This window comes from Zalophus californianus, chromosome X (assembly GCF_009762305.2).
Source record: "Zalophus californianus isolate mZalCal1 chromosome X, mZalCal1.pri.v2, whole genome shotgun sequence".
In the NCBI taxonomy this organism is placed as follows: Eukaryota; Metazoa; Chordata; class Mammalia; order Carnivora; family Otariidae; genus Zalophus; species Zalophus californianus.
The window spans coordinates 110,753,907-110,777,851 of NC_045612.1; the positions used below are offsets into that span (position 1 = coordinate 110,753,907).

The window sequence follows — 23,945 nt, forward strand, 5'->3', positions numbered from 1 at the left end:
CTGGGCAGGATTTTTTGAGGAATAGAAACTGAGGAAAATAGGTCTTTGGTGTGTTTTTTTATGTTAATCAAGTTAGGAATTAGACTGTGTTTAATGTTTGCTGCACTTGTAGGGGCCAGAGGATTCAAATTCTTTTTGTGTTCTTGTTTTTGTCTCTGTTGCAGATTTGAGGCTTCCCTGAATCCTCCTTCTCAGAGAGAGTCTGTGTCTTACAGCTCATTCAGTTTCATTCACTCTTACTGTATTGGGTTCCTGTTTGGTGATAAGGGGTGAGGAGGAGGGGAAGCATGCTATTACTTTATGATTAAATCTTAGTCTTTTATTGCATCTATGTCCCTAGATGGTGACCTTCACAGGTATTTTTTAGCTCACCCTCTTTCAGTGAGACAGGAAGGCTAGAGGTAGCTAGAATGAGAGAATGTTCCTCCCCAATGTGGGACAAGGTCTTTGTTATATAAAACACTCCAGGCATATTTCACAGTGGTTACTTTTCTCGTCCCTCTGCCAGAGCCTCAAGGGCAGCTTTTTCAGCATTTCACACTGGTGATGTTTCTGGAAGTAAATCCCATGAAGGTGTGGGGGCTCCCTAAGTGCCCAGGATTTTCTTACTCTCATGCTAGTCCATACTTAGGCTCCAGCAATTAGTGATGATTACCATTTAATTGTTCCTACCAGTTAATGGCCCTAGTGGGTTCTGTTCCAGGTAAGCAAATTTTGACAGTGACTTTCTGCATTCACCTATCTATACAGGGGATGGCACTTTGTCCTATGACCTTAATTCTCTGATGAGTCCTTGAAAAGTTGTAGACTTTCAATGTGCTCAACTGAAAGGACATAAGTTATAAGGACAGGACTGACAACTTCTAAGATCTTTTCATTTTGGGGCTAAAATTTGAATTCCCTGCAAAGTTTTTCTGTAAAGGGCTATATAGTAAATATTTTCAGCCTTGCAGGCCATATGGTCTCTGTTGCAACTAATCAGCTCCATTGTTGTAGTGTCAAAGCATCTAGAGCCAATACATAAATGAATGAGTTTGGTGGTGTTCCATTAAAACCTTATTTACAAAAACAAGGAATTGTCTGGTTTTGACCTGTAGGCATAAGTCTGCTGACCCCTGATTTAAAGCGTGGATTGAAAATCCTCAAAGCTAGAAATTGGTTAATAGTTGAATTTGTTAAATGGATCAGTAAATAAGTGAATCTGTTTGCATATTAAAATGTCTTTAAGAAATGTGGTGATGGGGCACCTGGGTGGTTCATTTGGTTAAGCAGGCTGACTCTTGATTTGGGCTCAGGTCATGGTCTGTCAGTGGTGAGATCAAGCGTCCCTCTCCCTTCCCCTGTGGCCCTTCCCCCAGCTCAAAAAACGAGTGTGCATACATGTGCACGCACACACACACGCTTGCTCCCCCACTCAAATAAAAAATAAAATAAAAAATCTTTTTAAAAAAAATTTGGTGATGTCACAGATATGCTTCTGTTTTTAAATTATCAGGTAGGAGAGTTTTAATAACCTATATACTTCTGCTGTTGCAACTGTAATCATAGGAGTTACTATATATACCCAAGTTCGAATAAAAGGGGGAAAATAAGTCACTTACTTTTCTACTGAAATTACTTTTACTCTCTACTTTCCCAAATAATAATTGAGTCTAAGAAATACAAGGCAAACAGTGAGCTATTTCCACTTAATGACAATTTGAAAATGGTAATTTTCCAATGCTTGCAGTAAGAAATGTAATAAAACCTTAAGCACCAAGGATTCAAGTAACTGTATCCCTCAAGAGATCAGCATCTTGAAAAAAATAAGAGGCCTTCACTGGGTTAAAGAGTTAAAGCTTCACAGGATAGAAGAGAAAATCAGCACTATCTAACCTCATGAATTTAAACTATTTGAAGAGGAAAGTTATGTGAGTGAATAGCGTAAATTTTAGCAACAAAAGTAATATAACATGTTTAAAGAACAGGATAGTCAATTTAGGATTTTTGTTACCTAAGTTAAAACTAATGCCTACAGTAAAAATACAATATTTTTGTGAAATCATTGATAGAATAAATTTTCTCAAACCCATAAAATGAGAAAATACTTCCCTGTGAAATATGTAAAACATTATTCCCAAAACCTTCCCTTTCTGAATCTACAAATTTCCTCTCATGTTGCAAATTAGGAAAAGACAGAATCTTAGGTGAGTAGTATTTAACTAAAATATTTTTTGTATGCAATAAATTTGCTCTCTGCCAACTTCTCAGACCTGGATTCCACTTTGATTTATTGTTCTCTGGCTTCTGGGAGCTTATCTGTCTTTCCTGAAATTGCCTAAATCCTCTCTTACTTATTCATTACCTCAACAATTAGTTCAAGTTGCTAACATATATAAAGGGAGATGACAGCGTAAGTCAGTAGATATCAGTTATCTGTTTCATTGAGGCTGGATGGTTCACTTCAATGACTACTCTCACTTTTTATCCAAGTTGGTATAAAGGGAAAGGCATTATAGGATGGCAGTAACTGAATTTTAGAATTCAGCTTCTAGAAAGCCCAATTCAGATTTTTAGCCAAGATCAATGACTTGTCATTTAAATTTAAAAAATTAAAATTAAAATTTTTAGTCTTGCACATCCTTCTTAAGAATAATCTTTATTTGAATTATCTTTTTATTATTAGTGTGAATGGCTTTTACTTCTCCATTATATGTTGTAATTAGTTACTGCTGATATGTAGATATGGCTTTGGATGTTTATCCAGAATTAGTTTATCAATAGCAAATGCTTATGTTAATTATTTTGGGTTTCCTCAATAGACAGTCATTACTGTTATCACTAGAACATGGGGATGTATGGAAGAAGTGAAAAAAGATGAAGTTGGAGATTGTGTACATAGCAGCCATGTTTTGATATGTGACTCCATCCCACTGGCCACAGTCGACTGAACCATGTGTAGATACTTGACACATGCTGAGTTAGTCACTCTCTTTCCTTGGAATTTAGAATTAGAACTGTAAAAAAATTCTCTGTAATTTTATACAACTATAACGTGAAGTAAAAAGCTTTGTGGGAGTTATATAAAAAGAATATTGTGCATAGAAGATTTATACAGACCCTTAGAGAAAAGAAAGGACAGAGTCCTGGCTGCTTTCCAGGTCTTTCCTAAGCTGGCTGCATTCCTGTCCTTGAGTTTCATGATACCCTTCTGTTTATTACAGTTTTACACTTTCCTATCTTTTTGCTAAAGCTAGTTTGATTTGCTTTCTCTTACTTGCAACCAAATTACCTAAGATACTATGTCTTGCATTATCACAGCATCTTTACCGAATTCCATTATAATTATTTTTCTTCCCCTAGAGATTGTTGAAGTAAGTAGCTACAACTTAGGTCTTTTTAAATCCCAGCACTGAGTCAGCAATCAATATTTGCAAAGTGTTGTAAGAGAAAAGCTTGTCTCTGTGGAGACACAGCATGACGAAGTCTTCTGCAAAAGCATTCCTTCTCATATGGATATGTTTCTTTATTAACTGTTCATTTTTTAAACCTTAGAAGAGCTTTTCACAAATTGAATTCATTGGCTACCCACTGGCTGAAGATGAGACTTAAGTGTTCGGTGTAAAATGGTTCCACAGTATTTATGTATGGAAAATACTCTATTACACAAAGTTACCATCTTTCTTTACTGTAGTAATTCTCAGAACCTTTAACATGATATAGGCACACTGCAAATCTTCAAGAAGGTGATAAAACAGGGCTTCCCAGACTCTTTGACCATGGGATCCTTTTGCCACAATACTTCATAGAATTCATCTCAACAACAATGAAATTATCTGATTTTAAAACAAAGGACTAGAATAAGCATTTCTTCAAAGAAGATATATAAAAACAAGCACATGAAAAGATGCTCAACATCACTAATGATTAGGGAAATGCAAATCAAAACCACAGTGAGATACCACCTCACATCCATTAGGATGGCTACAATAAAAAAACAAAAACAGTAAATAACAAATATGGGTGAGGATGTGGAGAAATTGGAACCCTTGTGCACTATTAGTAAGAATGTAAAATGGCACAGCCACCATGGAAAACAGTATGGTACTTTCTCAGAAAATTAAAAATAGAATTACCATATGATCCAGCAATTCCACTTCTGAGTATTTACCCAAAATAATTGAAAACAGATTCTCAAAAAGATATTTGTATACCCTTGTTCATAGCAGTATTATTCATAATATTAAAAAGGTAGAAGCAACCCGTCTACAGATGAATAGATAAACAAAATGTGGTATAAACATACAATCAGTTATTATTTAGCCTTAAAAAGAAAGGAAATTCTGACACATTACAACATGAATATGAACAGTCAAATTAATAGATACAGAAAATAGAATGGTAGTTGTCAGAAGCTAGGGGCAGAGAAGGCTAGGGAAATGTTGTTTAATGGATATAGAGTTTCAGTGTTACAAGATGAAGAGGTCTGAAGATTGGTTGCACAACAGTGTGAATTTAGTTGACACTACCGAACTGTACACTTAAAAATGGTTGAGGTAGTAAATTTTATGTTATGTGTTTTTTATCGCAATTAATGTTTTTTTAAACTTCACAGAACAGTATACTCAGAAAAAATATTTTTAGAAATAGTGCCAAGACAATTTCATGGTGTGTTGCTCCCAAAAGCACATACATGGGAGCAAAGCCATTCTTACACAAAGAAATGGTGGTGGTTAACTTTCCTATTCTTTGAAATTTCCAGCATAGTTAATTTTAGGATAATCAGTATAATGTAGTACCCACTTTTTTCCTCTTACTTGAGAAGGGATGAAAATTGCACAGTTACATTTTGTTTCCTGATGGATAACTTTTAACATATTATTATTATGTTGGCGTCTTCTTTCCATCTTTATATATATGGTGTACAAGAATGATGACATGGAGAGATGATTTGGGGCTGATAAATAACAACTATCTCCCTCAATCTACTTGATCTTTGCTTACTCCCCTAATTTACTAGCCACAACACATAGTCCCAAGGAAACTTGTAAGGATCTAGCATTGGTAGGTAAGGTGCTAGCTACCTTAGGTTTGGGGGAATTTATTTTATCTGAGCAAAATCCTCCGAATCTCCAAAGCTTCTCTTTGACTTCTGATCACATATTCTAAGAGATAATAAAAACTCAGTTTGCTATAAATCTACTGCTGCCACTTGCAAGCTTTCATCCCATCACATAATCTCTCAGTAGTTGTTGTCCTCTGTAAAACCTGGGGCCAGTACCAGAACAACCTTCTTGCAGCTACCCTGAAGAGTAATGAATAGAAATGAGTTATAAATATAAAACGATGTATAAATCTTTTAGCACCAGAAACTTGGGATGTTTTAAGTACACAAAGGACAGACTAATAAGACTATCAATCCTGTCTCCAATGTATAGACATTTAGAAAGTGGGATACCATCCATCCCTGGCTCTTAGAGCCTCAATTTAAAAAAAAAAAAAAATCTACGATTTCCATCAGTGTAGAGAAATGTGCCCTTTTGTCTTTCTTTCTGGAGCTAATTTAATGAATTTTCCTATAAATGCTAAGGCCATGTAAGATGGGGTTACATTTTATCTGCATTGTAGCTAGACTCATTATGGATGGTTTTCTTAATTCAGAGAGTATTCAGTTCTACAGAGATTCTACTCTGCTAGCATCTGTCTACATTAGAAGCATCAGATTGAGTGAATATTAATGTTGAGGTTGTTTGCATATTACATAGCTAACATACTGAAAGAAAACAATTCAAATTAAAAAGAATCAAGGCTGACAGTTTTAAAACCTTAATGGGGTGCTGTTTTCCACTGTGTTGAGTTTAATATTGAATAACTTGGTCTTCATTAAGGACCCAATCTTTAAAATTACATTTCTCTGGGGGTTCGGAGAATATGATAAAAGTTGACTAATAGTCTCTCTCTTGTTGAAGTAGTGAGCAATTCTCAACTGTGCCCAATTCCATTTATGTAACATTTTCAAAATCTGTTGGCTTATACCCAGTAAAATTTTACTTGTAAGTAAGAAATCCATGTTAAAGAGCATCTGTGTTTGTGTGCAACTAATTTAAGGGTCTTTGCATAGAACCTTCTGAAATGGAGTTAATAAAAAAGAAAACCATTTAACTAGTAGTCCTAAAACCAAAAGTATGTTTCTAGTCTATTAGAAGAAGAATGTGTTGGCCGCAACCAGCTGAATCATTACCACACTCATGCAGTACACTGGTAATTTGTCTTCAATGTCTGGCACTCTGCTTTTTGAGGAAATATGGGAAAGGAGATGCATGTCTCTGCAGGTCTAGTCCCTGTAGCTAGGTTGCTGGTATCCCACTCCAAATACATCTTCCTCTCAACCTCCCATTCATATACTGTTTTAGAATCCTAGAGGAAATGTTTCAGTCATTGAGGGCAATGAGATAGGAATAAAGTCATTTTTCTCTTATTTTCCTTTATGAGCCTGAGAAACAGCATTCATACAGCTTTCTTAGGTATAAAAGAAATAATGAAGTAGACTAGCCTCCTCTTTTGTACTGGAAATTTGAATTAAGTTGAGAAAACTCTTCTCAGAAGAAAGAAGTGAAATATTCTTCATTTCTAGTTTCCTTTTTCTTCCTCTTTCACAGAGCTTCCCTTCCCTCTGACTAGCTTATCCACAAGGAGATAGGTGCAAAGTTATGTAATATAGACAGAACAGTGGCTGTAATTAAGAAAAGGACCTCATAGAAGCCATAATTTTACAAGTGAGCAAACTTACTCTGTTACCAATTGCCTTCTTCAAGGCCAGGTTGAGCCATCTTCTCATTTGAGTCAAATCCATGTGTAAGTGTAGTCAGAAGCAGACGCAAATAAAAACCACAACAAAGGGGCACCTGGATGGCTCAGTGGGTTGAGCATCTGCCTTTGGCTCAGGTCATGATCCCAAGGTCCTGGGATTAAGCCCGATGTCCCGCTCTCTGCTCAATCGGGAGTCTGCTTCTCCCTCTCTCTCTGTGCCCCTCCCCCCGCTCATGCTCTCTCTCTCTCTCTCTCTCTCTCTCTCTCTCTCTCTCTCTCTTTCTGCCCCCCTTCTCAAATAAATAATAAAATCTTAAAAAAACACAACAAAATTTAAAAAGCTGAAAGTACTGTGAAATACTCAGTTTCTCCCCGGACAGACAGCTAGATATTAGCTGGACATTATCAGAGGCCATTGTGGATTAAATATACCTCATATCCTTTCCCCATTTCAGCATCACCACCCAGATAAATGAAGCCTTCCTAATTCCCAATAAATCATCTGTGACTTTTCTTCTTCAAAAAAAGCAAGTCTTCTCATTATCATTTCAAACTAAAGAGGCTGTTAAAATACTAGGTACTTCCCTGCAGAGATGCATTAGGTTAGGGAATAATAACAGGCAATCTCTGAACTCTAGATTTGAAAGAGTTTAAGTGATCACTATAAAAATATTTTCAACTAGCAAAAAAACACTCCATTGGTATTTGTGAATCATCTCTGCCATTTCTGATTAAGGTGTTCTTCTTTCTAGTGATTCTTGAGTGGAAAGAGGTCGATAGACACATTTAGACACACACATTCACAAGAAACCTGACTTCTGAGTCCATAGTATGTTCAAAAGACTTTCATGGATAGTCTTGAAGACAAAAAAAAAATGTTTTAAGTTTTAAAAAATCAACTTCAAAACCCAATTTTTAAAGTATCACGGGTTAATTCCTTCTCTTCTGACCTGATCAAATCTTTAGTGGCCCAACTACACAGCAAAAGGCTTATCATACTCTATTTGGCACCGACTAGCCCCCTATAATTACAGCATTAAAATGTTTTCTAGGCTTCATACATTTGTTAAGAAAAGATCAGTTTGAGGAATAATGATAAATTATCATTCAAAGAAAAAAACTTTTATCTTCTGAAACACAAGTCTTTGGGACTTCTCACAGAAATGGCTCTTTCTCACAACCTCATGTGGTCAGGGCAAAATCAATGTTGGTAGTAGCAACATAAATTTATTATTCAATGACCTGGGTAGAGAGACGGTTCTCTCTAGTTTCAGGGAGGGAAAAATGCCAGGACCACAAGCACTCCCTAATGAAAGACTGTGCTTGCACTTATTATAGGAGTTGGATGATGTTTCAGGGCACAGATGCCAGGAGTTTTGTTTGGTTTCTTTTTAATTTCATCATGCTTTTAAAACCATTTTTCTTTTTACAGCCTCCTTTAATGCCTTTGAAAAGATCCATTCTCCTGAGTCATCCAAGAGGACTGAGAACAGTATGAGCTTTGAGCTGAACAGAAGACTCCTTCCTCGAACTGGTGAGAGGTGGTTCTCTAAGTGCCTTATATGTTCAACCTTCATTTAATTCCACTCACACTGTACCCCCACTGGTACTGAAGACAAATAGCACTGCAGTCTTTGGGTACAGCCTCAGTGTTTACTTCTGATACAGCCAAGGATATACTGCTCAGACTCTGAGAACTATAAAAATTATTTTGGAGAAGAAATTTTTGGCTCTCTACCTCTGCTTTCTCTTAGCCATGGAGAAGGAAGGCCACAGTAATGGTTAAGATAGTTGAAACAAGGAGAGAAGGCATACAAAACCTGAATTCCCCCTTAATCTGACTTCAGATACCCTATTAAGTAAAGTTAATTGCAACTGTTACTTATGAAGCATGGCAGAACCTCCCCTTCCCAACCACCAAACCAGTATCCCCTCAGCCCTTACCATCCTGCTGACTGCTGGCATCTGCCTGTCTTTGCATTTGGGCTTTCTCTGGACTTACTGGTTTTTTTAATTTTTTAATTTTTTTTAAAGATTCTTTATTCATTTATTTGAGAAAGAGAGAGAGAGAGAACATGACGGGGGGAGGGTCAGAGGGAGAAGCAGACTCCCCGCTGAGGAGGCAGCCCAATGTGGGACTTGATCCTGGGACTCCAGGATCATGACCTGAGCTGAAGATAATCCCTAGTCTTTTTTTAAGATTTTATTTATTTATCTGAGAGAGCAAGAGAGAATGCATGGGAGGGGGGAGGGGTAGAGGAAGAAGACGACTCCCTGCTGAGCAGGGAGCTCAATGTGGGACTCAATCCCAGGACCCTGGGATCATGACCTGAGCCGAAGGCAGACACTTAATGACTGAGCCACCCAGACATCCCCCTTCTCTGAACTTACACTCCTCAGCACCTTTACTCCCCCATACATACATGAGGCCAGAAATGCTAGGAACTAAATGCCTCCCTGTAAGAACAGCCTTTGACCAGTGACTGACAGAACTTGGTTTGTAGATATCTTAGTGCCCTTGTCCTTCAGTTGGGATGTCTCTGAGGTGTTGTTCTACTCCACATCCCAAGATTCCCAGTGAGATTAAGCTCCAGTTGCCCAACATTGTTTGTTTCACTTCCCTACTCCTCTACTGTGTCTCCCTCCTGAGATCACACCCTCAGTAAACTACTTGCACTTGAATCTATGTCTATGGGTTGGCTTCTAAGACACAGTTTGGGGATACAGACTCTAAAACATGAGCTGCTCTGTTAGGTGAGATTTATATACACAAAATCCACCCTCTTTTATATACTGCCACTGAAGGATATTAGCCTTTTGTGGCAGCTTTTCCCCTTATGATTAAATTTTACTTGATTTCATTTGAAAATGAATGTCAGGGCTGGCCTCTGCCTCATACCCCAAAACCTGCTTCAGTTCTCCCTGAACTGTGTTGATGGGTGTTCTGATGATGACCACCCCTACTACCCTACCCATAGGTTTAGTTTCACTCAACTTCTGAGTCCTCATAAAGGTCTTTCAACCCCACCCCACCCCCACCACACACACACACACACACACACACACACACACACACACACAGATCAAGGAGTTCTTAACATTTTTTATGCCATGAAACCCTTGGGCAGCCCATGGATACATCTCAGAATGTTTTTAAATTGATAAGATATAATATATAGAATTACAAAGAATAAGAGTTACAATGAAATACGATTGGTAACCTGGACTACAGATAAGAGTATATTCCTGTATACATATATACTGACTCAAGGAACTTCAGCCCTTATCATTTCTCTTCATTTCTCCCATGAGGCAGTGGGGCTTATAATTAAATCATGATTTCGCACAAGTTCTGACTTCAGGACTCCTCATGCTCTCAAGTACCAAGATCAGAGTGAAGATTTTGTGCCCCAAGAGATAAGTCCTGCTTATCCATGTTGCTTCCGACTTAATGTCTTACATCTACCCTGTTTTCCCTTTTCTAGGTAAAACCCACTCATATTTGTGCTTCTTTTATGGATTGTTCAGTTACCTGGCTTAGCTTTCTGCCCTGACATGAGATTCTTGCCTGCCTTGGATTCCTGCTTAGTTCTGGGCCACAGATCTTTCAATATTTTCTCCAGTATACCTCCTTATTATACTTCTAGCTCCCTGGCTGAGGCCCTCTTGATTATGAACAGAGGTACCATTTATGATATCTGTAATTTTTTCTGTAAAATGCTTCAGTATAGCCTACATGATACAAATGTGTCCGTTTTGTTCTATCCTTAAGAGTAATCTGTAATCCTCATCAGAATTCCATATCCTAGGAATGGTGAGGTAAGCATAAGAAAGGCCATTCCAGGGATAGCTGCTACAAATGTCTTAACTACCTCTGTCTCCCATCAACACTAGATTTTTCTAATTAGCATAATTAGTGGTAGAAATGGCTTTTCATTGGTGAATTTTAGAGCTTGCTAATTTGTCATAGGTGCATTTGCTGGTATTCAAGATGTATTTATTGGCTAAAATGCTTTAAAGACACTACCCATCTTTGAGTAAATAAAGAATACGAATCCAACAAGCCCTTTACATTTACCACTAATTGTAGTACATGTTTAAACCTAAACCTGGAAGCCAGTTGGTATTCTGGAATATTCCTATCACCTCTTTAAAGTAGATGGTGCATCAGTCCTACCACTACAATAATATTGTATTTTTCGCAGGTGTACAATTTATTCAAGTTACATATGGAAGCACCAGAAAGGACAGACTTCTAGGATTTCTTTAGTTTGGTATTATATGGCTCTTCTTGCCTGTGTGTGTAGAGGATTTGGTCTGAGACTTTCTTTTATTACCAAGTTGGACGGGAGATGCCAAATCTTACCTCTAAGTTTTGGTGATTCCTGAGAGCACCCAAAATGAGCCCAAGAATTAAGATGACCCATTGCCTTACCTCCTCATTCTAATCCTTAATCTCAGAGCAGTATAGATATCCCATTATGCACAAGACCATCTTGTTGAATACCCTGGTGCCAACCATTCTCCATAATGAGGATTGGGAGTATCTCATTTCATTAGGCTTTCCTCTTTGGTCCCAACTCTGGTCTTGAGTGAATCTTCCCTGACCTTCATCTTGTCCTGGATGATAGGTTTCAGCTCTGTTAAGGCTATTGTTACCATTACTGGTGTCAAATACATTTAATTATTTATTGAACAATTATTAATTGAACACTTTCTATGTACCATGCGGTGTGTTAGACCCAGAGGGTATTTCAGCCAATAACACAGGTGAGACCTTTGAGTAAAGCTGAATGAAAGAGTGAACAAATTGATAAAATAATTTCAGTTGGTAATAAGTACTATGAAAAAATAAAATAGGATTATGGGGTATGGTATATAGCAGGGGGTGGGCTATTTAGGAAAGGATGATCAAAGAAAGCCACTCTGAGCAAAGATCGAGTAAATCTTTACAACTGAGCCATCCAGAGTTACAGGATTAGTAATCAGTGTGATTTTTCATGAGGCATCGCTCTGAGAACCGTAGAGTTCATTTTTAACCTTTTAGGAACAGCCAGATCTTTATCACTGCCCGTACATTGCCTCACAGCTTAACAAAACTGAAAGAATCTCTTTAAAAAAACAGGATCCATTTTGCTTTCTTTGAAACAATATAATAAACAATTAGCACTTTGACTTTTTTCATTGAATTGATCAGTTGGATTAGTTTGTCTAAACTGATTGGTTTAGCATTTTGTAGTTTACAAATAGACAAAATCAGTGGAGACCCGGCTTAACTTAATTAGTATTGATGAAGCCCTGAGAATCATGAAATCTGATGTTTAGAGATCAGTGTACACAGGAAGAAAAGGAGTTCCAGAAAATTAACCCCCAAATGCTCACCTTACACACCAAAAGCTCTCATGTTTATGTGGCTGCTTGCCCATAAATGTTTTTCAAAGATTCTTGGCATTTACATCACACTTACTGTAAAATGGTTTGTCATGAATTGTTTTCAGTTTTTAAACATAAAAATAGAATGAGAATATTACAGTTAAAAATATAATTAATCACCAACCCATCTATTGCTATTAGTTTTACATTTACCTTTTGCATTTGGTGCATTAAAATATTTATGTTATTTTAACCATAGAGTGCATAAAATTTAATATCATGCTTTTGAACCTAGCACTATATTATATGCCTCTTCCATCTTGCTGTATAGTGTCTGTGTTTTGTTTAATGCCTATAAAATATTCCATTGAGCAGTTATACCCTGATTTAATTAGCAAGTCTCCTGTTTTAGCTATTTAGAGTTTTTAATTTACATTGTTATTTGAAAAATATCTTAAAGGATAAGATTATTCCAGAATTTGGATTATTTCCTTAGGCTAAAATCCCAGAAGGAAAATTATTATACCAAAAGATTTGACTAGTTCTAGAGTTCTTTTTTTTTTTTTTAAAGATTTTATTTATTTATTTGAGAGAGAGAGAAAGGTCAGAGGGAGAAGCAGACTCCCTGCTGAGCAGGGAGCCTGATGTGGGACTCGATCCCGGGACTCCACGATCATGACCTGAGCCGAAGGCAGTCGCTTAACCAACTGAGCCACCCAGGCGCCCTAGTTCTAGAGTTCTTAAAAACTAAAACTGTGATAGCCTATAAAGTTTATACTAGTATTCAAAGCAGCAGTAGTATAGAAGGTTATCAGATTTAACACATACTTAGCAGCATTCATTTTCAAGGCTTTACTCATTAAGTGGGTGAAAAATGTTATCACTTTTTTATTGAACATTTACTTGTTGAATTTTCCCTTTTGTGAATTGTCTGTTCACATCTTTTTCCTGTTATTTGTTGATCTTAGAATCGACCTACTTATTTGGGCCCTTTATAGATTAGAGATGTTCATTCACCCTCAGGCATTTTTTGCCACAAATATTTTTCCCAGATGTCTTTTTATTTTATTCTCTATAGAATATACGGAATTATTTGTCCGTCCTTTACTTTGTGACTATTTCTTTTTCTCCTATGCTTAGAAAGTCAGCATCCTCCAAACAGGTTTTGATAAATGACTAATACAATTCGATTCTGTTCCTTTATATTAGAAGCTTATTTATATAAAACTTTTCATTCATATTTAGTGTGGTGTATATGTTCTTTTTATTGTTGCCCATTTGCTAAAAAATATTATCCCAGTTTTATGTATTATCTTTGCTTTTCCTTTCTTAAAGACATAAAAGGACTTTTTGTTTATATATAAATTTATATACAATATGTTCTATATATTTTAATAGCTTTATTGAGGTATATAGTTGACATACAGTAAGTGGCACATACTTAAGATGTATCACTACCATAATCAAGATAATGAATATATCCATTCCCCTCCAAATGTTTTCTTGTACCCTTTTGTACTCTCTCCATCTTGTCCCTAACAGTGCCTTATTCTCATCCCCAGGTAACCACTAGCCACTATAGATTAGCCTGAATTTTTTAGATTTCCCTATAAATAGAATCATACAGAGTGTATCCTTTCGGTCTGGCTTATTTCACTAAGCATAAGTATTTTGGAATTTATCTCTGTTGTATTGTGTATCAATAGTTCATTCATTTTAGTTGCTGACTAGCATTCCTTTGGATGGATATACCCCAGGTTGTTTATCCATCCCTCTGTCAATGGACATTTTGTTCATTTCATGTTTTTAGCTATTACAAGTAACACTGTAACGCTGTTATGAACATTCATGTGCAAGCCTTTGTATAGATATATGCCTTCATTTCTCTCAGGTAAATATCTAAGAGCAGAATGGCTAGATCATACCATCGGTGTGTGTTTAATTTTTTAAGAAACTGTCAAACTGTTGCCAAGTCTCTTTTCTCATATCATATTCCCACCAGCTGTGTATGAGAGTTGTAGTTCGTCCACATCCTCATAACAGGTGGTATGATCAGTCCTTAAGCTGTTCCTAGTGGGTGTGTAATGGTATCTCATTGTGGTTTTAATTTACATTTCCCTGATCATTATCGATGTTGAGTATATCTTCATGTGCTTGTTATCTGTGTATAAAAGTGTAGAATAATGATGTTCCCTTGATGAATTTACCCTGTTATCATTATGAAATAATCTTTTTTCCTTGGGAATATTCTTTCCTCTGAAATTTTTGATTTTAATATAGCTGCTCAAGTTTCATTTGGGTAGTCTTAACATGGAATACTTTTTCATTCTTTTAGAGTCAATCTATTTGTGTCTTTATATTTATAGTATATTTCTTAAAACTTTTGAATTTTTATCTACTCTAACAATCTCTAACTTTTAATGGGGACAATTAGAACTTTTCATATTTAATATAATTATTGATATGTGTTAGTTGAAGTCTGTCATCTTGCTTTTTGTTTTCTATTTGTCCAAACTATTCTTTGTTCTCTTTTTCCTCTTTTTCTGCTTTCTTTTGGATTAAATATCTTTTATTCCATTTTATCTCCTTTGTCAGATTATTAGTTTATAATTCTGTTTTCTTATTTTAGTGATTGCTTTAGGGTTTATAGTACAGGTCTATAATAGATCCCTTTCTACTTTTAACTGTATACCACTTACTATAACTGTACATAACCTCACATATGGTTTAAAAACCTTACCATGGTATATGTATATTTCTCCTGCCAGGTCAGTGTGTGTGTATATGTGTGTGTGTGTTTCCATAATACATTTTTATTATTTATAGACAGTGAATTATCTTTTTTATTGTAGTAAAATATGCATAACATCAAATTTGCCATCTTAGCCATTTTTAAATGTACAGTTCAGCGGCATTAAATACATTCACGTTGTAGTGATCATCACTATCTTATCTCCACATTTTCTTTTATCATCCCAAGCTGAAACCCTGTACCCATTAAACAGTAACTTCCCATCCCCCTCCTTCCCAGCCCCTGGTGACTGCTATTCTACTTTGTCTGTATGAATTTGACTATTCTAGATTCCTCATATAAGTGCAGTCATACAGTATTTGTCCTTTTTCGTCTGGCTTAATTTATGTAACATACTATTTGCAAGGTTCATCCAAGTTGGAGCACATATCAGAATTTCTTCCTTTATAAAGCTGAATAATATTCCATTGTATGTATATACCATATGTTGTTTATTCAGTCACCTGACAATGGATGTTTGGGTTGTTTCTATCTTTTCGCTATTAGGAATAAGTCTGCTGTGAACATTGGTGTACAAATTTCTGTTGAGTTCCTGCTTTCAGTTCTTTGGGGTATATACCCAGAAATAGAGTTGCTGGGTTATATGGCAATTCTATGAAAAACAGTTAACTATATTTTGAAAAGATTTACATAAAAATTTAAATTGTGACTTCAATTTTTAGACCTTCTATATTTACCCATGTAGTTACCATTTCTGGAGCTCTGCATCCCTTTGCGAAGATCTATATTTCTGAATGTTGAACTTTAGAATAAAATTGTCAAATTCTATAAAAATACCATGTGAGATTAAGAATTTAATTCCAGGTCATCTAAAACCTAACTTGGACAGAACAATAAGAAAATAATCACTCTTTCCATCTGACAATATGTCACAATTTTTTATTTATTTAGGTCCTCTTTTCAATGTACCAATAAAATTTTGCAGTTTTACCTATTCATTTTCTACACACTCTTTCTTAAGTTTATTCCTTTTATTGCTTTTAAGGGCAATATATTTCTATTGAATAGATCTTTGTAAAATTATCTTTTATTTCTCTATTATGAAGTTACAGAGTATTGTTGACTTCTGGGTATCAAATATTGTTACCTTGATTAAGCTTTCATTAAGACCAGAGGTTGTTATTTTTAGCTGAATGCCTTGGATTTCTAGGAGTATAATCAAATCATCTCAAAATAATTGCAGATTATTTTCTTTTACTCCTATTTCTTTTACATGACTTACTACATTAATAAAAATTTCCACAATGCTACTTTATCAGAACAGTGAACACATATTTCTTATTGTTGTCCCTGAGTTTACAGGGACTTCCTCTAGAGATCTGTTAACTATAATGATGGCAGGTTTATGATAAAGACTATTAATTATATATATAAATGGAAAAATCTTCTATTTCCTTAATACCTTTCAATGTTCAATTTTAGCATATGCCTTTCTGCAACCGTTGTATTATCAACATAATTGCATTAATGCGTGTCCTTATGTTTTATCATTTCTGCATTTCTGAGATAAGCCCTGCTTTACGGTCGTGGGTTATTTTCGTATTACATTGTCATAGTCTCTGTGTTTGTATCTTTTTTAAGGTGTAAGTAATGTGCATCATTGGTTTTAGGTATTTTCTGTAAAGAAGCAGAGAACCTCCTGCTACTCCACAACTAGTCTTGAGGGAGGAAAAATCCACAAGAAAAAAAAAATGGATGATGGCTTTATTTTATGGGGGATTCTTTGGTAGCGTTTTTCTTACGCATTGGTGTAAGAGATTACATTCCTTAAAATTACGGTGATTAGCATGACCGTGACTGGCAAATACAAGGTCTAGCTTTGAAATGGGAAATTTAGATAAAGTCATTGAAAACAGGTTTCTGCCCATCCCCTTGCTGCCCTTACAGCCAAAAAAACCAAGGCATTAAATTGACTTTGAGGACTGTAACAGACTCCTCTCTGCAATCCCCACGTGGGCCTGTCTATACAGTCTGGGTAGAGTGGGAAGCAGTGGCAAGAAATTGCTGAAACTTTAAAATACACGTTTTTAAACTAACATCTCAAAACCAAGGTTCACAAAAAAAATAACTCTATTGAGAAATTTCTCTAAAAGTGAAAAATAAAACAATCCTGTCTCTTAATTTACCACTGTCTTCCATGCTTTCCTTTTACTCTGTGGCAGTTTATTGGAAACAGGAATTGCGGTTTTAGTTCTGTGGTGTTGTTTTCTTTTGTTTTGTCTTTCTCTTCACATCCCCAGGGCTGAGGTCACATTAAGCATTTTATAAGTAACCTGAATAAGAGAAAAACTGGGCCATGAGGTAGGTACTAAAGATGAACAAAATGGGGTGTGAGATACAGTATGGCAGCAAGTGAAGCAATTGGAGGACAATGTTTTTTGTCCTTTGAAATGAAATAAAATAAGGAAAAAAATATTCTCTGTGCTGTAATTTTAACAAAGTATATTACTTGTGTCCATTTTTTTTACACTGATAATTCAGGCACTTTTCTTTATAAACCCAAATGTAGTTTCTTTGGCAATTGAAGTTACAGGGATAACATCTCCTTTGTTGACATAAACCATGGGAACTTCAGTTGCATGATCTCATTATCTGATTACAGCTGTGACTTTGAAGTAATCTCTCTGAATGAGCACTTTTGGAAGAGTTGCTGCCCACAGGCCAAGCCGCAGGTTGCCGAAGAGGATTTGCAAAGGTATTTGTGAGCCATGTTTTTCTTTTGGCTTTCTTCTGCTCTATTTCATTAGCGCTTCATTTAGTTTCTCATCAGGCAAGAAACGACCGTGGGATTGATTTTAGTTCTACAAAGAGTGCTTTACCAGGTGGTTCCTGGGAGCGCACCAGCGGATGCTACCGCGGGCTGCTGCACGGGATCGCTGACACGTATGGAGTTCAAGTCTAGCCAATCCTCTTAAAAAGGAATTTCAGGACGAGCTTGAGAAACTCATTATGTTTCACTACATCTTTGAAAACGTGACTTGTTTGCCCTTGGTAAGTAGCAACTTCTATTCTTAGAAAATAAATTTGAAGTAAGTATTGTAGGATCTGTGGGTTTTCACTCATTCTCAGGCACTAGTCTATGGACCATCTCCATTAAAATCATGTAGGAAGCTTTTTTTTTAGTTTTTATTTTATTTTATTTTATTTTATTTTTTGCCATGACACAAGGTGCGTTTTATTTTCATTAAACATACAAATAATTTGCTATAATATCCCAGGGCAAACCGGAGAATTTGGCAGTCCGATTGTGGGGGGCGGTCCCCTCAGAGACCCGCAGACTGGTGGCGTCGGCACGAAGTGCCCGGGTTCACAGTGCAGCTTGTCGCTCATGTCCATCTTGCAGGTGGCTCTTCTTCCTCCACATCACGACTAGGATGCCTCGAAGATGACGGGGGTGGGGAATCCTCTAGGTTCATAGGAAATTTCATTCCGCTTCTCCTGCTCAATGGTCTCTTTGGTCCGCAGGGTGTTCTTCTTCTGCGTCTCCATTTTCTTCAGCTTGGCCTTATTGAAGCTGGCGATTTCCCCCATGTCCGGCTTCTCTGCCATTTTCTTTTTTTTTTTTTTAAAGATTTATTTATTTGTTTGAGAGAGCGAGAATGAGAGAGAGAGTACATGAGAGGGGGGAGGGTCGGAGGGAGAAGCAGGCTCCCAGCTCAGCAAGGAGCCTGATGTGGGACTCGATCCCGCGACTCCGGGATCATGACCTGAGCCGAAGGCAGACACTTAACCAACTGAGCCACCCAGGTGCCCTTCTCTGCCATTTTCTTAAAGCGATCCATGGAGTTCTGCTCCGAGCCCAGTGCCTGGTGCTCCCACTTGCGTTGCTGCAGCAAGAGACCTTAAGTTTTTATTTTAATTCCAGTCAGGAAACATACAGTGTAATATCAGTTTCAGCTGTACAATATAGTGACTCAGCACTGTACATCACCCCGTGCTCATCAGGACAAGCGCCCTCCTTAATCCCCATCACCTGTTTCACCCATCCACTCCCCTCCCCTCTGGTAACCAGCAGTTTGTTTTCTGTAGTTAGGAGTCTGTTTCTCGGTTGGCCACTCTCTATTTTTTTTCCCTTTGCTCATTTGTTTTGTTTCTTAAATTCCACATAGGACTGGAATCATATGGTATTTGTCTTTCGCTAACTTATTTCACTTAGCATTATACGCTACTAAAATCATGTGAGAAGATATTTAAAACAAAGAATTTCTGAGCTTTTGTTTTATTAAAATAAAAATCCACATTACCAAAATTCACCATTTTAGCCATTTGAAACTGTATAAGTGAGTGGGGTTTTTTTGGATATTTACAATGTTGGCAACTATCACTGCTCTCTCATTCCAGAATATTTCCATCACCTCTTAATTCTATACCTTCAAATTCCTCCCTTCCCTCATCCCTTAGCAATCACTATTCCACTTTCCACTTGTGCACATTTGCTTATTACGGACTTTCCCATAAATGGCATCATGAAACATGTGAAAGCCTGATGGCCAAAAGGAACATAGGAACCATAGCACATGGTACAGAGCAGGTGAGAAAACCGAAGGGTCACTGAAACAATACTGTATCTAAGGGAAGGTGGTACAAAGTACCTTTGGTTTCCCAAGAAGCAGGAAGGCAGGTGACCTGAGGACCACCAGAACCATAGCACATGGGCAGACAGGTGTTCTGAGGGTCTCTCTAGGGCACCGTCAGGAGGAAATTATGTAAACAGAAGGAGCCACAGTTCCGCAGCATGCAGGCAGTCTTGGTGTCCCTAAGGATCCCAGGAATCCCAAGGAACAAGCAGGCTAGTGACCAGATGGGTCCCCAGGATATCAGTGCTATGGAGGAAAGATGACCTAAAGTGCTCTGGATTCTTCAGCAGGGGGAAGCCCAGAACCACAGTATGTCTACCAACTGGTGCAAGGAAGTTTTTCCCAAAGACACCAGGGTAAGGATACAACCCTAGGCAGAACGAACTACACTTTGTATCATTCCGCCAGGCTTGCAACCCAGAGGGCAGGCAGGCTGGTAACGGACGCTCAGAACATCTGTGCACTGCAGGGAAGACAGCCAAAGTGATCTTATATCACCAGTGAGGGGACAGGCTAATGGCTGGAAGGACAACTAGAAACGGTACAGGAGTGGCTGGTAGTCAGAAGGTTCTGCAGGGGGATTGAGGCAAATGTAAGACTCTGGGTGAAAGGAACCACAGTTCCCCAGCACGTGGGCAGGCCTGTGGCCCAAGGAATCCCAGGAGAAGAGCAGGCTAGTAACTTGATGCCTCTCACCACCACCCTACCAACCATCAGCAAGCAGCAGGACAGGTGGCCAAAAGTTCACCCATTTCTCCAGCGAGGGAGAGAGCTGGCAAGGGTAAGAACTAAAGAAACCGGAGCACACTTGCAGGCAGTGGTTCTCTGGAGGCACTAATATGAGTACAGGATGGCATCCAGTAGGAGTCAGGTTTTCTCAGAATATGGGGAAGCCTGTGGGTATAGGGATCTTTGAACCTCAAGTGGTAGATAGGCTGATACCTGGATGTTTCTCCTCCCTCCAGCCTCACAAGGCATCAGTGCCCTATAGGGGAGGTGGCTGAAAGTGCTCTTGGTTCCGTAGCAAAGTGGAAGGCTGAAAGCCTGAAGTACGTGGGAACCCCAGTGCTGGGTCAGGCTAGCACAGGGAAAGTTGCATGAGACATCATTCTTAAGGATCTCCGGTGGGTAGGAAGAGCCATGTTAACCCAGAACACCAGCAGGCATGTGGCCTAAAGTATCCCCACAACCCCACCATATGGATAGTCTGGTGACAAATAGGCCCACAGAGCATCAGTGTGGTGGAGGGAAGGTGGATAAAATCTTTTCTGTTTTCACATTAACGGGGAAGGTGGTGGCTTGAGGACCACTGCAAGCCTGGAACATACAACCAGTGCACCGTCTTGAGAAAACTCCAGTGAGTGAAAGGAGACATGGTTTCCCAACATGAAAGCAGGCTTTGGTATGGAGGATCCCAGGAATGCCCGGATGTAAGGAGGCTAGTAACTGCATGGACCCCAACTATCATTGCTCTACAAGGGATGTGGCCTAAGGTGCTCTCCCTTCTGCAGCTAAGGGGAAGGCTGATGGCTGGAAAAAAACAGAACCATAGCACTTCTTTAGGTTGGTGTCCAGAAGGTTCTCCAAGTGACAAGGCTGAGGATAAGATGGTAAGCAAAAGGAGCCACACTTCTTTAGCACAGGGACAGGTTTGTGGTCCAAAAGATACTCAAAAGCACAGGGAGCGCAAACTAGCAATCAGGTGGGCACACAGTGCATCATCGTTGAACTGTAAGTAAGGTGGCACAGAGTGATTTCAGTTCCCCAGCAGTGGGGATGGCTGATGGCCTGAAGGATGTAAGGAACGATATATAGCACATGCGGGTAAGTTAGTGCCCAGATATTTGTCCCAGGGCACTGTCACAAGAAAAGGACATAACTAAAGGCAGGCTTATAGCCCAAAAGATCTCAGAAATCCCTAGGCATGGGCAAGCCAGTGACCAGATGGGCTCTTAGAGAATCAGTGTGGTATAGTAAAGGTGGCTTTAAGTTCATCCCTCTTCTCTTCAGAGGGAGGGAGGGTGGGTTTAAGGACCACCATAAAGATAGCACAAGGATGGGATGGAACCCAGAGGGTTCTTTGGAAGCACCCGTGAGAGGATGCTATGGTAGCCTACAACAGCCAGACTTCCACAGCACCCAAGAAATTTGTGAGTGAACGGATCCCTGGGACCTCAATGAGTGGGTAGGCTAATGACCACATAGCCCATCCCAAGAATCATCACACAGCAGGGAAGGTGACTCAATGGGCCTTCGGTTCCCCGGCAAAATGGAAGGCTGGTGGCCTGAAGTATACTGGAACCCTAGCTCTAGGGTGAGCTGATGCCGGGAAGGTTACATGAGGCACTGTTGTCAAGGTATTACAGTGGACAGAAAGAGCCACGTTTCCCCAGAACACCAGCAGGCTATGGTCTAGAGTATCTCCAGAACTCCACCATGTGGTTACGCACTGGAGGAAAAGTGGATGATTTTTTTTTTTTTTTATTTCCCCAGCAAGGGGGAAGTGAAAGGCCTTAGGGATTACTGGAACTCTAGCCTGGGTGCCCAGAAGGTACCACCCATGCACCACCTTGAGGAGACTACTGTGAGCAAAGGGGGCCATAGTTTTATAGCACTAAGGCAGACTTGTGGACCAGAGAATCCCAGAAAGGTGAGCAGGGTAGTGACCAGATAGGCTCCCAGTGCAACAGCGCTGTACTTGGAAGATGATCTAACGTGCTCTCCATTGCACCACAAAGGGAAAGCCAGTGGCCAGAAGAATAATCAGAACCATAGCACATGGTCCGGTGCTGGTGCCTGGATAGCTTCTGCAGATGGACCAGGGCAATAATACAGTGAGTGAAAAGAGCCACACTTCCCTAGGATGTGGGCAGGCTTGTAGCCCAAAGGATCCCAGGGGGAGGGCAATTAGTGATGGAAGGATTCCTGAGGCACCAGTGCCATGAAGGGAAAGTGCCTGAGATTTCACTCAGTTGTCCAGCAAGCCAAAAGGCTAGTGGCCCAAAGGAATATGGAACCCAAGGGCTACCGCAGGCTGGTGCTTGGAAGTCACCCAGAAGGGCCCTAAGGGCACCAGTGTGAGGCACTGATGTTGGTCAAAGGGGACCAGGATTTCTCAGGCTATCATCAGAACAGTGCATGCAAAGACCCCCAAGCTTGCTTCGTGAGCATGCAGGCAGAGTCCCGTATGAGACCCTACAGCTGGTGCTGAGACAGGACGGAGACTAGAAGACATCCAGAACCTTAAAAGGACAGACAGTATTTGGGCAACAGATCCCATGGGGTCTACAGTGCAAGGATCGTATGGTGGCTGAAGAGACTCTGTTTATCCTAGCTCGGAGGCCATCTGATTGTCTGCAGGAGCCTGTAACCAAGAGTGCAGATAGGTAAATGACCTGAAGGGCCTGGCCACCCTGGAGGAAGGGTAACCAAAAGTATTCTTACTTCCCCAGCAAGCAGGAAGGCCTGGCCAGAAGGAACATCAGGTAGAGGCTTTAAGTAGACCCGCTGTGTTCAACTCAACACATAGTTACTTAGCTCCCTGAATAGGGTATTTCCTGCCTTCCAGGTGTGTATATTATAAAACTTGATACAAAATGTGATTTTTAAAAAAAAATCCATAATGATTGCTAATAAATGCACTGGAGCAATGTTTATCATACTTTAATGTGCAGATAAATCACATGGAGAGCTTGTTAGACATTCTGATTTACTAGGTCTGAGTCAGGGCTTGAGATTTAACATGTTTAATAAGCTCCCAGGTGATGCCAGTGCTGATTGACCATTTTGAATAGCAGAGAGCTGGAGCTACAGATCCAGTAGCCAGCCACATGTGGCTAGTTAACATAATAAAAGTTAAATAAGTTTTAAAGATTTTATTTATTTATTTTGAGAGAGAGAGAGAGTGTGCAAGCAGGGGGAGGGACAGAGGGAGAGGGAGAGAGAATCTCAAGCAGACTCTAGGCTGAGCGCAGAGCGTGATGTGGGGCTCGATCCCACGACCCTGAGATCATGTCCTGAGCTGAAACCAAGAGTTGGACACTCATTTGACTGAGCCAGCAGGCACCCCATATTTAAATAAATTTTAAAATTTCATTCCTCAGTCTCACTAGCCACATTTCAAGTGCTCGATAGCCAGATGTGGCCAGTAGCTACCATACTGGACAAAGATATAGGACATTTCCATCTTTGCAGGTAGTTCTCCAAGTAGTAAATGACCATGTATTTGGGGGCATTTCAAATAAGTCTTTTGAATTTTGTCTGGACCTGGAAATGTAAGTAGGATTATGATGGAAGAAACATTTAATGTGGAAATGAATACTAGAAGGCAGCTGTGTGTGTTCAAAATAAACGAGGCCCTGGATTGAAAGCTGCCTGGTGTTGAAACTTGCCTC

At 39.0% G+C, this 23,945-nt stretch overlaps 1 protein-coding gene across 1 annotated transcript; it reads right to left on the minus strand.

Annotated features, from left to right (window-relative positions):
* Positions 1-18,343: 18,343 nt before the first annotated feature.
* Positions 18,344-18,523, minus strand: LOC113930330 (thymosin beta-10-like). The gene has a single exon (XM_035725460.1). It carries the CDS (start codon positions 18,521-18,523, stop codon positions 18,344-18,346), a length of 180 nt encoding a protein of 59 aa, XP_035581353.1.
* Positions 18,524-23,945: the final 5,422 nt, after the last annotated feature.

What these genes read in the sequence shown, in the direction of transcription:
- LOC113930330 (XM_035725460.1), bottom strand. Translation starts at nt 18,523, where the DNA reads ATGGCAGAGAAGCCGGACATGGGGGAAATCGCCAGCTTCAATAAGGCC.